Below are 15,555 nucleotides of genomic sequence, written 5' to 3'. Positions count from 1 at the left end.
AGCTTGCACAGGAACGGGAACTATTCATCTTTGGTTTGTAAATGTCTTTGAGAAAAATAGATCTTTTACAGTGTTCCCAATTTTATTATGTGTAAACTTCCATTTGTAGGAATTTTTTTTTGATCATTTTCAAAAGATTATTATCTAAAATTAAGGAACTGAAAAAATGAAGATTTTACTTGCACACAAATGCAAAAGAAGGTTAAGTCTGTTTCATCTCCACCTGTTCTTTGCTGGTCCTGATATTCAGAAGCACTGTTGCAGTCTAGCTCACCACTGATGGCTGCATCCTGGGGCAGCCAAGGCCGGCTCCACAGAGGTGACTGACTGACTCACGGGGCACTTCCCATCCTCCAAGTTGCTCCTGTCATGCAGAGTTGCAGCAGCTGCTCTCCTTGATGAATGCTAGAGTGTCAGTGTTTGTCCACACATGAAATACATTAGGCGGTTTTTGTCCTCTAAACTCCAGCTGGACTGACTCAAGGTAGCTTTCTGGGCATAGGCTAATGGATTTTTTTAAAAAGTTCTCCAAGGGGCTGGGGCTGTAGCTCAGTGGCAGAGCACTTGCCTTGCATGTGTGAGGCACTGGGTTTGATCTTCAGCACCACATAAAAATAAGTTAATAAAATAAAGGCATTCTGTCCAACTACAAAAACAAAAAGACTGATCTAAGGTCGGAAGCATGTGTTATTCAGAAGAATTCCTGACCCTTGTGTGATCATTTCCTTCCTAGAGCTGCTTGAGCTTATCAAATGTAACATTATTTCAAGTCCTGGGGAAATAGCTAAGAAATGGAGAAGGAGTAGTGGTAGAGTCACACTGAGCAGAGCTCCAGGCCTTTCAGGAAGAAAGGGAAAATCGGATGTTCTTTCTTTGAAATGTTCAAGTGCTAAACGTCTTTCTGATTCTGCCTGGGTAATGGGGTATAAAGCTAGAATCAGAACTTAAAGACAGATAGAATGGGCCCTCTTCCCTTATTCTTCTGCTGTTCATGCCTCACAACCTGAGGCCTTTATTTATCAGATTTAAAAAAAAAAAAACACTTTCTTTACTTCTAGCTTGTCTTGACAGTGGTAATAATGTAATCTGTATAACATTTCTCAATTTTTAAAGAATTTTCCCAGGCATTATTTCATTTGATCCTTACAAAAGCCCTGGAAAACAGGTGATCCTTCCACACCGGGCTGCTCTCCTGTTGTCCTTTCCAAGAGCATCTAGAAGGTCAGGATTTCTGTAGGAGGAAGGCTGATGTTTACATTGATGTCTCAGTTTCAACACATGCCAGACACAGGCTGCTTCAAGAAAATGTCCCTGAACTCTGCAGCCACCCATGAATAAGAGGTTGACTATGAGCATCTAAACTGGAGCTGTGGCCAAAAGACAAGTAGAAGAATGAGAAGTTATACTCCATTTATGTCTGATGTGTCAAAATGCATTCTACTGTCATTTAGAACAATTTTTTAATTAATAAATTTTTTAATTAATAAAAAAAGACAAGTGAATCACATCAAAAGAGGCCCCTTTACAGATGGTGCCTTTGACAAGTATTTGTTCCATACAGAAAAATGCCAGTGTGGCAGACAGGGTTGCAGTGGTCAATGTTAATGGCAGCCCAGGTTCCTTAGCCTAGGATCTAGGTCTTCAGTGGGGGACAGAAATCCCAGAGTGGGCAGAAGTAGCTTGTTCTGAGAAGGGGAGGAGAGGTCATTTTCCTGAGCTCAGAGTTTATAGTGTCTGCTGAATTCTTCAGAGTCTCTGACCTGGGCTGGGGATAGAGCTCAGTTGGTAGAGTGCTTGCCTCACATGCACAAGGCCCTGGGTTCAATCTCCAGCACCACAGGGGGAAAAAAAGAGTCTATGACCCAAAAAAAGATGAAAAATAACTAATGCAGGTAATTCATCTGGTAATTTAGGCAAATTCTCTTTCCTTCTCTCTCATACCATTTCCATTTCATTTCATGAGCAAAACACATTGATTTTCTAATCCTTATTTGGTCCTGACTACTATGAGGTGAATGAAGCACTTATTGTTCCTACTTCTCAGATAATCCATGTAATGTCTGGCTCTTAAACCCACCACCATGGGGATGCCAGTGAGCTCATATTCCCATTGCTACTTGAGCTCCGATGGTTTCAAGTCTCCCACAAAATTCCACTTCTTTTCAAAGCCTAAGCCCAAGGGTTCATAGGAAGTGTGTTTCTTGTGCTTCTGCCTCAGGCCCATGGATACATGTATCCATGCTTGCTGTGTGGATACGTGTGGCCATCTGTGTCCACAGTGGTATAAATCCTGCCCAGATCACTTAAGTTTGGTAACTGGTGGGGCTGTTTCTCAAGTGGGAAGAAGAATATTCCCTTCCTCTGTTTTAACCTCAATTGAGCACTCTCTAGGAAGTTGCTTGAGTCTCACTAAATGCCTTGGAATCTGTATGAATCCCTTTATCCTGTGTCTCCAGTGGGGATATGTCACAAGGGGTTCAGGTGCATATGTCATGCTGTTTCCATGACCCCTACCCCCTTCCACCCTTCCGGCCCCGTTTCTGGGGCTTTCTGGAAGACTCCTTGTTTCCTTATGGAAATTTTCTGCTGGCTGCACCATCTGCCTCTGCAACCAGAGTCCATTGGGCACACCTGTGCAACCCCAATTACAGTCAAGTTCTGCATACCCCCCAGAAACCTCCTCCATTCTTATGTCAATCAATTTTTAAAAAAGTATAACAGGATATGATTTCCTGCCTGTCTCTGCCACTTTCTGTATCTCAGTTTAGTTTTAGCCTAAGCAGAGGTAGAATATCATAGTGGATGAGCTGTGAAGCCAAACTGGGAGCTAGGTTTGTACGTCAGTGATGAACTATGAACCTGGGCCAAAATTACTTACAACACTCTCTGCATTTAGTTGCCTCATCTTTGGGAATATTAGTTACACACTGACTTTATTGGAATATTGAAAGTTTAAAAGAGTGCCCAGTTCAATCGTCAATGTTTCACACCTATTAGCTATCATCATGAACAAAACCCTACTGCATACAGTTAAAAGAACTTGGAGGGTTGAAGACACTAAGTGGTTTCTGCAGTCACATCTGTTTGAATTAGCACAGATCATCTCATCAGTTAGCAACAAATACTGATTGAGAGCCACGGTTAACCTGGCACCTGAGGACAGAGTGGCTGTGAAGGCAGACGTTCACTTACTGGACAGACAGACAGGCTTCTCCTCTGTGTCTGAGAGCATCAGGTTCTCCCACCACAGCAGTGGTTCTTTTGAGACCATAGAATTCTTTATTTCAGGGAAACCTGATGTAATCTATACCACAGACGAAGTGGAATGTCTTCCCTAGGAGGGGCTGGGAGCTTGGCCTTCCTCCTAGGCAGCAGGCTGGTGGGCATCTAGAGGAAGCCGGTGGAAACTGCTTTCATAACCATGGAACTTTCCACATTTTCCATACCACAGCAATTTCCTGGCAGTGCCTGGCTTGATGGCTGGCGTCAGGACTGGGGACACAGAATTAAACTCTCAAAAGAGATTTCTTTATATATCATAAGATGGGGCAAGATATCATTCATATCGATATAATTTAATTTTTTAAATGGACAAATTCAGCTATATGAAGATCGAACCATTTAAAAATTCTTTTGATTGTAGATAGACACAATATCTTTATTGTATTTATTTTTTATTTGGTGCTGAGTATTAAACTCAGTGCCTCCCAGGTGCTAGTCGAGCACTCTACCACTGAGTCACAACCCCAGCTCCAATATGATTTAATTTTAACCCATTCATAAAGGTTTGATTCAATGCCACTGAAAATTTGAAATATTTTATGTAGCCACAGACACATTTTCAATTGCATCTATCATCAAACAGCTGCAAAACAAAAGCCCAAAAGGAATTATTTGTCAGTGTTTTGGGTAGTTGTATAGTATGAGGAGGACCCACTTCCAGATGAATGTATTGTGTCACTTGATCTCTTACTGGAAATATAGTTCCAGGGTTGTCACAGACCATCCTATCATGTCCCATTTACATTTAAATATGGAGCATCAAGTTTACATTGATGACTTCCAAATGGGATCAAGACATGACAGCCTTATGAGACACCATCACTTAATGGCAATTCTCCTGCAGCTGGCTTTCCAAGGCAGGACACCAGGTGCCACACACACCACCAGCCCTTACTAAGCACCAGTGACTCTGGACTTTGATGTAGGCTATCACATTTAGTCTGGATAACACCACTGTGAAGATATTTTATCCACAGAAGGAAGAAAGTTGGAAAAGTTAAACAACTTACTTGAAGCTTGTATTCAAATCCAGCTTATCCGGGCTCTGACGCTTGTGCTTATTTTCCTGGGCATGTTTTCATGTCCTCTAATTACCTGGGATTCCAGAAATCCTGGGGCAGTTGGTTTCTACACCTTCTCCCAGAGCCTGGTTTGGAAATCATTTGACAGTGGTTGTAATATCACATGTTTACAAGAGATAACTTCTTGCTGAAGTCGGAAGGGTTATTAACATATTATAATTATAAAATAATCTGTTTTTTTAAAAAACAGGTAATCATCCTAACAATGTTTTTGGAATGTATTGAACAGTATTCCAAACAAATTCTGAGTTTTATCAACATTTTGGTGTTGTATATTCTTTGTTTTTAAACATAGCATAATGGAAGAGTTCAGTATATTTGTATGTTATAAATGTGAAGTGTCATAACAGGAATTGGTTCCTTGACATTGTTGCTTTAAGATTATTTTGGTGGAGAGCTAAAAACGTATTTCTTGTGTTTGTATTTCTCTAGGCATGGTCCTTTATGGTATGTACTTTAACTTTCCAAGTAGTTAAATTATTATAATTAGATATGTTGCATTAATTAAAAATGTTTGAAGACATGACTAAAAAAATTATTAATTAACCAGTTGGAATCGTTATCAATTCATGATCCAACCAGTTATAGTAGAATAATAGTACATTATATTCTGCTAATTGGAGTCCAAGTAACAGGAAATTTCTGGATTAGGTGCAACTATTGTTTATAATGTTGTGTTTAGCTGATGAAAGTAAACTTGTTTCTAAATTATTGTTGCATATTTTGTTCATGAGTACTTTTAAATTTATAATTCTTTCCCAATGACTCTTGGTTCCCTTTTAGCTCCACAAATTTGGAAATTCTACCATGTTTACAAAACATTTTAATTAATGAAGGATAAAAATCCTTTTTAGATGCAACTTAAAGAGGATGCACCTGGTTGGATTGTGTATGGTTGTACTTTATTTGTGATGTGTGATTATGCATGAATTTAATTTCAAGCTATCATAATTGATAGTTATAGAAATGGGAATAAATATACATTTGCTATGAATGTAAATTTCTGAATTGCACCAGAATGAAAAGGTAAAATTCCAAAGGTATCATTTATCTCTGATATTATTTTCATCATTGTTATCCTTCCTTAAAAAAAAATCCCTAGTTATATAACAAAGATTAACTCGGTGTTTACACAGAAAATCTATACAACCCATAAGCAGATCTCCAAGACTGAAACAGAAAAATATTTTTAAAGCAAAAAAAAAAAAATCATTCAGTTGAACAGGAAGTTATCTGTTGGATTTACATTCGTTAAAAACAAAACAAAAACAGTACTCTTCCATAATGGGATGTGCTACATAAACCCAAGGTAGTTCCCACCAGAACTGGAATCACATGAAAGGAAAGGCAGAAAGCCTGAATCAATGTTTAAAGCCATGGAGGATGTTCAGCACAGTTAAGATTATGTATTAGAAAAGTTGAGAAAGATAATAAGGAACCCACAGTAAATCTGTTTATTCTCAAATGCAGTTGCAGCCACAGGTGTGGGATCAGTAGGACTCCTTTCCATAGCATCCTACAGATGCACTCCTCGACCTGGACCACAGTAGGGGCGTTCTGCTTAGTCACTATGGATGCCTACTCCAGGGGGAATAGAGGCTACTTTGGGCAGGAACCTGGTGGACCAGAGGAGAAAATTGCAACGGGAGGTGAAGCATCCCTTGGATTTCCACCCAGAACATTTGATGCAAGACAAAGTTGCAGGCATGTTGCTGGCAGGACGAGGCTTCCTCCAGCGTGATGTCCTACTTTTGGCTTTGCATTTTGCTTTATTCTGGTCAAGCCATTCTTAGAAGCAGAGTCAAATATCATGGTCCTTCGTTTAGCAAGTATGGCTAGTAAGCAATCCACAGAAAGCATGATTTTTTTTTTTTTGGTACCAAATATTGAACTCAGGGGTGCTTTAGTTATGACTCGGCTACATCCCCATCTTTTTTATTTTTATTTTTTTTATTTTGAGACAGGGTCTTGCTAAATTGTTGAGGGTCTCAAAATATTGCCAATTCTGACCTTGAATTTTCTATCCTTCTGTCTCGGCCTCCCTGGGATTATACCATGGAGCCACCATGTCTGGCATAAGCACAATTTCTAATTAGAATATCAGCATCCTTGAAAGTGGTATTCTTAATTTCCCTCTCTTTCTTTTCCTCACTTGAACTATGGTATATTTAATTATCTTTCATCATGAACCACCATTAATTTAGTGCTAAACAGTATGCCCACTCACATCAAATCAGAGAAATACATCTTTTTACTATTCCCCTCTTTTTTTTTTAAGTGAGGAAACTGAGTTTAGAGAAATTGAATGACACACACTTTGTAAGTGGGAAACTCCTCACTTAGACTTTAGTGTTTTCTGCAAAGGGGTTGGCTGCTCTAAGTGTCCTTGACCTTGGAAAGAGTTGTTTGAATGACAAAAGCCTTAACTTTTGTAAGGCACATATCTAATTTGTGTCTTATTAAGGGTCCTAATGTATGTTGCAGAATTTTTATGATAGTCTGGGTTTCTTTGTGGTTGGTAGCTGCTGTCTGTATTCTGTGATATTCTTAGGTCCTAATTTTAGAGAGTGTTTAAAAGGTGCAAAGTGATATGCCTGGAAAATTTGGTTTTATAGCTGCTAAGGTGGAGTCTCATGCCCCCAAACAATAGAATTCAAATATTTAACTCTGTCAGAGGCATTCTAAATGTTGAATTTGAAAGTTAGATTTAAATGATTTCATTAGTTTATGACATATTTTCTCAAATCCATGAAGAGCTGCTCGTATTTACTCTGGAATTGAATGTCTTCTTTATTCATCTTCCTTTGATTCTCTTTGGAATCTGTTTCCCTGATATTTCTTTTGTGTTACACACCTAACCAGTAAGTACAATTTCACCTGTAAGTACAATTGAGAGGCAGATGTGTTTATTAGAATGTTAGAGCATTGTTACAAAAAGTATTGGGGGGCACGGTTTCCTATTTATTTTTTTACATTGACATTGTTCAAACATGAGAGCCAATTTCTACTCTTTTAAGCTTCCAACTGAAAAACAATTACATATTTTAACTATTTTATCTAGAGACACTTCAAAATATTCTTATTTTTTAAAAAAATAACCCCCTTATTCACTAAAAAAAAAAATTCATTGGGGGACGGGAGGGGTGCGCAAAACTCAGTGATAGAGCACTTGCCTAGCATGTGTGAGACCCTGAGTTTAATCCCCAGTACCACACACACACACACACACACACACACACACAAGTTTAACATAAGCAAACTTTTCGATATAACTCTGTTTTCAGGAGTCCTACTAGTTATTAAGCTGGGTTTTCATGTCATGATGCCTGAGACACTTGTGGGATTATTGGTGTTTGTGTATTTTTAGTTTCTGTGTTAGTGTTCTAATACAAAAAACATAATCGACAGGATGCATATTTGCGTGTGTGTGTGTGTGTATACATACACACACAGACACACATATACATATATGTGAAGGGGGCAGGGTGAGGGAGAAAGGATTTACCCTAAAAAGTTGGCTCGTGCGATTGGAGGCAAGTTTAAAATCTGTAGGGTAGGCCAGCAGGCTGGAGACCCAGAGATGTGGTCGAAATCTAAAGGCACCCTGCTGCCCGAATTCCCTCTTCTTCTGGGGAGATCAGTCTTCTCCTTTTCAGGCCTTCGACTGATTGGAGGAGGCCTAGCCACATTATGAAGGATGAGCTCCTTAGAGTCTACTGATTTTAAATGTTAATCCCATCTAAAATTATCTTCAAAGAAACATCAAAATAACATTTGACCAAATATCTGGGTACGATGGCCTCGCCGTGGAGAGCAGACTCAAGAGTCCATATAAAATCAGCCACCCCATTTCTCTGTCATCAAGAGTCTTCCTGCCTCTTCCTTTATGGTCAAGATGTTGACATGCTATGTTCAGCTTCTCTGAACCATGCATTCTATACCTTCTGATTCATTGTGTTATAGACTGAGCAGTCGGAACATGCAGTTTACTTACATTCCTCTTAGACACTTAGCATAAAGGTGAGAGGGACTCACTTTCCAAAGAAAGTGCAGGAGCTTCAGTAATGGCCTCCTGTCATTTCTTAATCCTCCTATTTTTTGGCTGATGGTTCTCGATTACAGTTAAGCTTGCCAGACTCATGGCTCCCAGAAACGTCAGATTACCAGTAAAAATATTGAAAGGTGCTGCTGTGCCTGCACCACAGTGAGCATCAGAAGGACTATGTATTTGGGGTCCCAGGGACTGTGGGTTGTCTTGATTTTTCCTATCTTTTCAATTCAGTGGGTTGGCCATGCCCAGTGCTGTTACAAAGTTGGTTTCCAAGAAAAACTAGAGAGTGTTAATTTGTTCCATCAAACTTTATTTTGTTTAATTGGGTTTTTAAAGACTTTAAACTTCCTCGTGCCCTGGGATCAGGACAAAGCTTTAAAAATGGAACCCAGGCCGAGTGTGATAATGCACACCTGTAATCTCATCTATTCAGGAAACCGAGGCAGGAGGATCATAAATTCAAGGCCAGCCTCAGCAACTCAGTGAGCGTCTATCAGGAACTTAGCAAGACCCTGTCTCAAAATAAAAAATAAACAAGGGATGTGGCTTAGTTTTAAAGCATCCCTAGGTTCAATCGCCAGTACCAAACAAACAAAAGCAGAACCCCAAAAGAGATACATGGCCTTCCCATACCCAAGGTTAGGCCACCTTTGTGGGCCACTCAGCCCACTTTTCACCCACTGCCCATCTCCTGCTCTGGGAAGCCCTTCAGGACTTCTCATCAATAATTCTAGAAAAACCCACAAGCAGCTGGGTGCGGTGGCGCACACCTGTAATCCCAGTGGCTTGGGAGGCTGAGGCAGGAGGATCATGAGTTCAAAGCCAGCCTCAGCCATAGCGAGGCACTAAGCAACTCAGTTTGACCCCGTCTCTAAATAAAATACAAAATAGGGCTGGGGATGAGGCTCCGTGGCTGAGTTCCCCTGAGTTCAATCCCTCGTTCCAAAAACAAAAACAAAACCCCACACAGCTGACATAACCATGTTGGATTTGGGTTTTAAAACATTCAAATCCTTAAGGGAGGGCACACCTTACTTCCAGTGTTCACGCATCACACGGGTCTTTCCACAGATGGAGTGATCAACATGAGCATTCCCATCGTGCTGCCCGTCTCTATGGATGATAAGACTCGGCTGGAAGGGTGCAGCAAGTTTGTCCTGACACATGGCGGACAAAGATTGGCTATCATGCATGACCCTGAGTTCTACAAGCATAGGAAAGAGGAGCGCTGTTCCCGCGTGTGGGGGACCACATGTTCAAAACATCCCCATATCAAAGTAAGTTGTGAGATCTTGGGAAGGGCTTTCCTGATCTATTTCAACCAAGAACAGAAATCATTCTTTTTAATTCCTTCATGGAGGATTTCAAAAACAGAGGTCCAACAGAAGAATGTTTTTCTAAGATGGGTTTTGCAAGCTTGGCTTTGGGAGATATTTTTTAAAGGAGGATACAGAAATGCCTTTCTGTTTGAGATCCTGGAGACCTCAGATCCTCTAATGGTCACATCCTTAGCTAAATGGGAGTGTGTAGATAAATTAGTCTGGTGTCATGAGTGGAAATCATGATACCAGACTAAATTTGTGTAGCTATGCACAAACTCACTGCTAGCCCTGTTCATCTTTAAAAAAAGATCAAGGAAAATATCTTCACACAGAACAAACCCAGTCGACCTCTGGAAAATGAACTCAGAGTTCATGCTCTGTGGCCAGTGAGGGGGTCAAAGAACCTTTTCAGTAAACACCAATCAGCATAGTTAGTGGCCGAGCTCCCAGAGGAAGGATAATACATTTTCATCAGTGTAGATGTTCAAGATTGAGAAATGTGTTCCTCTGAGTAGGATCATTTATCATAAATGAACCTCCTTGGGTTCATTCACAACTTCTAATTGCTGTTGTGGGTGGGGGTGAGAGTAAGAGGGCATTATGGGATCTCCATTTCCCATAAATAAAAATATGTGAAATTGGATTCAGAAACCATTTCTCATCCAAGATAAACACATTAGGATGGAAAATGAAGAGAGAGAAAGACTACTAATTTGACTTCTCAGATTCCCCGACTGGAATAACTTTCAGCAAGTTCCCAAGTTTCACCAAGAGCAGTTCAAGGCCCAGAGGCTCTAAGAAGCCTCCTGGTGGACAAGGTATGCTATCTTTCTGGACCTGTTTCTTCACTGACAAAAGAAAGGGCCAGGCAAAATAACTCTAAGGTCTCTTCCAGTCCCTTGACCCCAGAGAAAATTATGCTGCTGTTGTTCTCAGTTGTGAAATGCTCCAGGACAGAAAGGACATTTTCAAGGTCCCTGTTGGGAGATGTTATGCCAGGGCTCAGACCCAGGAAACAGATTTGGGATCCCAGCAGGTGGAATGAGAGGCAGAATGCGATTAGGATAGTTAACATTGCTTTATTCAGAGGTGGATTCAGCCTCTAGCCTCCAGCTTCAGCCCCCAGCCAGTTCTACTTACCTCCCTTTTTATATACAGTCCAAACAAAGAAGGCACAGTGCCAACAGGTTACATCAATGGGCATGCTCACAAGCAAATGTTTACAACCTTGAGCAGGTACACTGAATCAGAATGTTTCTGACCTTGGGCAGGGTTTGTCGCTCAGTGGTAGAGCACTCACCTCGTATGTGCAAGACCCCGAGTTCGATCCTCATCACCACATAAAAATAAATAAGTGAAATAAAGGTATCATGTCCAACTATATATATATATACATATATATATATATATAGAGAGAGAGAGAGAGAGAGAGAGAGAGAGAGAATGTTTCTGACCTTGACTACACCTTAACCATAACATAGCCAATTTATGGCTGGCCTTGGCTACATACTAAAAACATAATATAAAACATAACAGCCTGCCAAAAGCCTCAGCAAGGGAACTGAACTATTGCCCTTTTGGTCCTGTCCCAAGAGTGGCTCCAGGGAATTTCTTAATCCGAATGAAAGAGGGCACCGGGCAAGCAAAGCAGCCTCTTCAGTCACTGGATATAGCTAGCCACCCTCTAGATCAGCATTATTAGCCAGGTGCGATGGCTCATGCCTGTAATCCCAGTAACCCAGGAGACTGAGGCAGGAGGATTGCAAGTTCAAGGCCAGCTAGGGCAATTTAGCGAGAACCTGTCTCAAAATAATGATGATGATGACAATAAAGGCTAAAAGGGCTGAGAACGTAGCTCAGTGGTAGAGCATCTTTGGGTTCAATCCCCAGCATTAGGGGAGGAAAAAACAATAAGAGTCTTCAACCTTAATGCATATCTAGATCAAATACATTTACACGGTTTTTCTCAAAGAAGCTGCCCGCAGTTCTTGTAATCTCTGAATACTGACTTAGAGCTGTTTGAGGAACATTTTGTTCTAGGCTTCAATTATATTTCTGGTCATTTCTTTCCTGATCCTAATCATATGGGTTTGGGATCTTATCTTTGCCCAGTGACCCAAAGAATAACGGCTTTTCATTATGGCAGATCAGATATTTCTATTCTTTAGGTCTAACATCCACATCCACATGACTGGCACTTATTAAAAAAACAAAAACAAACCCTCAGGAAGCTCTTGGGTGATCTTAAGTGATTATGTCTTTCATCTTGTCTTGCTGATGTATGTCAGCAGTGGGAGTAAGAATTAGAAGCCAAGGAGTGCTGTCGTGACTTTGACCATATTGTCAGTGACTCTGTACCATTAGATTGTTAGAGACTCTGTAAACATTCTCAGTGAGCTAATGGGGAGAAATGGGCCATGAATAACCAGAGAAAGAAAGCCACTCACCCGGTATACACTACCCTTGGGTTGTTGCATTTACCGGACACACAAGAATTTTATTGGAAAACACAAACACTGGTTTTATTGGGAAAAACGCTCTTCACTGTGCTTTTTTTAGCTGCCTGGAACTCAGTCATACTTTAGCATAATTTCTTTTTTTTAGAACCCTAAACCTCCAAAAGTTGTTACTCCCAAAAGTAATCATGAGACTTGTATTTCCATGTGGCACTGGGAATGGCATTTTCTTTATGTCACCAAGGAAACGGTCTGTCTGTTCCCATCTGTTCTCGTAGCTCCTCATTGATGACACTCCTGACTGTCCATTCAAGGACTCTGTTGAGTCACTGTGAAACCATGTGACATGATCCCAGACGAAATCATGAGGAAGAGCCGGTGAAACTTGTAAAAATCACGCTTGGAGAAACCCAGATGCCTTTCATCCACAGCTCTCAAAGCCTTTCCAGGCAGTAATTATTTCTCACAATGCTCTTGTGAAGTAGGAAAAAAAAATCATTTTTTCCATTTTATAGATGTAGAAACCAAGAGAACAAAGTGTGACTTCCCAGTGAAGGACAGGAAAAAGAGGTCATAATTATGTCCTTTAACTCCACAATAAAGACCAGAAGTTCAGTTCGATCAATAGCATCACCTGGGCAGCTTTAAAAATTACCCATGATGGGATCCCACTTTCACTGATTCTGATTAAATTGGCTTTGGATCAGTCCTGGTCCTGGGAGGTTTTAAATCTCACCCTGATTTGAATGTGCTGAGAACCACTTCAGTAGATAATTACCTGGAGCTGTTTCCTATGACTTCACCTGGATATATCCAAGAACACCCCAAACTCAACATGCTCATCCTCTCCCCAGATTTGTTCCCCCTCATGTGTCCTTTATCTCACCAACAGCCCCACCATCCAAATGGTGATCTATAAACCTGGGTGTCGTTCTTGCTTCTTACTTCTCCTCTTGCTCATTCAACCACAGAGTTCTGCCTCCCAGGTATTACTTCAATTTATTCACTCCTGTTTCAGTTTGGGCCAGGACATTTCATTTCTTCCCTGTCCCTCTAATCTATTCTTCAGCCAGAGTGAACTGTTCAAGCTTTATTTGAGAACCCCTTTGCAAAGATGGGACTTACCTTTTAGCCTTTCACCACGGCCACTCAGCACATCTTCTCCTCCAGTCATCTCCAAGCTGGTCAGTAAATGATGCCCTCTCTCACTTCTGCACATGCTCGTCCCCTCAGCGTAGGACACTGTCCACTCCTGCCTCTTCATCTTATTCCCTCCTTTAAGAAAGTCAACCCTAACGCACATGACACATAAGCGTGAATAAATGCCTTCTGTATGCTCCTGCCCACACCTGTGACAGGTAATACTGAAGGTGAGGCTGAAACAGGAAGCAGTGAGCCACTGATTCGAGGCAGTGGGTGTGGTGGAAAGAAAAGCCCTGGTTTGTAAAAATCCTAGTCTTGGGTTCTGGCTTTGGTAAGACAGCTGTGTGCCCTTGAACTGTGCTACTTTCCCTTCACAAAACTGCCTTCCTACCTGAAAATGAAGACATTAGATGCACATGATTTCCAGGTCCCTTAAAACTCCAGATTCCATGACTCTGATAGACACTGCAGGACACAATGTATATCCCCTGCTTGTATCACGTTGGTTTTTCTTCTCAATTCTTTTCTTTGAACCCCTTCCATCATGACCATATTTGTGGCCTTATTTTCCTGAACCTACTATTTCTTTTTCTACTCTCTCTTCTTTTTTTCATTTTGGCCTCTGCAGCTTCTCACTCTCAGTTGTTCCTCTCCTTTCAGTTTGCCCACTCCCTCGCTTTCTTCCTCTTCTTGCCCTCTCGGAGCCCATTCTATTTGCCGGGGCTTTCTTAGTCTTTGCTCCAGTGCTTGAACTCATTATCTCCTCCTTTATGCATTCTTCTGGCCTGTGATTCCAAACCCAATTCCTCTTTCACCACTCCACCAGACTTGCTAAGCCTAATCCTCATTCTTCTAGGTGCATCCAGTTTTGCAAATCCCCTGGCTGTGGCCCTCCTTTGGCAGGAGGCTTGAGAGGGAGTGGGAACTTGTAGGCCACAAGCACTGGACCTCCCTTCCTACAGCTGGACCCAGTCTGGGGATAGTTGGAACACCGCAGAGAGGGCATTGTCCTTGCAGTCATTTTGCACCATCCTAGAAATGCCAATGTCACACTTTCAACACTGCTCATCAGACTGGCTTTCAGGCTGGGTGGTGAATGAAATCAGCGTCTTCAATAGAGCAATGCAGTGCAGGGAGGACCCCTAGTGTCCAGATGAGCTACTGCACCACAGGCATTTTGGGTCTTAATTTGAAAATTTTATCGGTTGTATAACTTTAAGCAATGAGGACAAAGTTATATATAGTTATGGGTGTTTGAAAATATTCTTTTAAATAATTTGCCTGAGAACAGGGCTTACAAAGGGGGCCATGAAAACAGAATCAAATACCTTGCCCAATTACCCTTGCTCTACCCCAGTTTTCTCATTTGCAATGCTATTGACATTTGGGGTCAGATGATTCTTTATTGGTGCATGGAGGGAGGTGGGCAGCTGTCCCGTGCAGCTCAGGATATATAGAGCATCCTTATCCTTTACACACTGGATGTCAATAGCATACTTTCTCCTAGTTTAAATATGGCAATCACTAATGCCTGTCAAATGTCACCACGAGCAAAATGTTGAGAACCACCACTTGCTCACCACAATCCCATTCCCTGGAGCCCTCTGGGATGCAGGTCATTGTAAACCCCAATATCTGGCCATAACAGCAAGGTTCAAGGAACACTCCACTACTACCTTTGTGCCTTCCTACTAGGTGTTGTTTTTTTAATTGCATTTTTTTTCCCCAGACAGGCTCTCACTGAGTTGCCCAAATAGACCTTACACTTGGATCCTCTGGATTCAGCCTCTGAGCAGCTTTCAGCAACCTTTTAAATCAATCAGCTTTCTCTTGCTCCCTGCACCTCCTCCTATATCAATATTTCAGATGGACAAGTTGTCCTTATATAGATGTAATCATTCAGTGGTTGTCTCTTTGCTCCTGGCTTATTTCACTCACCAGAATGTCCTCCAGGTTCATCCATGTTGTAGCATTTAACAGGATCTTTTTTCCTCTTGAAGGCTAATGATATTCCATTGTAAGTGTATACCACATTTTATTGATCCAGTCATCCACTGGTGAACATTTGGTTTGCTTCCACCTCTTGGCCATTGTGAATAGTTGCTGAGCAACATCTCTTCAAGACCCTCTCAGTCCTGTGCAGTGGCACGCACCTGTAGTCCCAGACACTCAGGAGGCAGAAACCAAAGATTCTCTAAATTGCTCAGGGCCTCACTAAG

At 41.3% G+C, this 15,555-nt stretch overlaps 1 protein-coding gene across 2 annotated transcripts in view; it reads left to right on the top strand.

Moving 5' to 3' along the window:
* Papss2 (3'-phosphoadenosine 5'-phosphosulfate synthase 2) overlaps nucleotides 1-15,555 on the top strand; it is an 81,422-nt gene that overhangs the window by 55,230 nt on the left and 10,637 nt on the right. For both annotated transcript variants that reach the window (XM_026408970.2, XM_077798348.1), the window contains exon 8: nucleotides 9,487-9,692. In XM_026408970.2, coding sequence (XP_026264755.1) covers nucleotides 9,487-9,692 — 206 coding nt within the window. The remainder of the gene's footprint in view (nucleotides 1-9,486; nucleotides 9,693-15,555) is intronic.

The sequence above is a fragment of the Urocitellus parryii genome, chromosome 5 (assembly GCF_045843805.1).
Source record: "Urocitellus parryii isolate mUroPar1 chromosome 5, mUroPar1.hap1, whole genome shotgun sequence".
Taxonomy (NCBI): Eukaryota; Metazoa; Chordata; class Mammalia; order Rodentia; family Sciuridae; genus Urocitellus; species Urocitellus parryii.
This window is presented reverse-complemented; position numbering and strand designations above follow the sequence as displayed.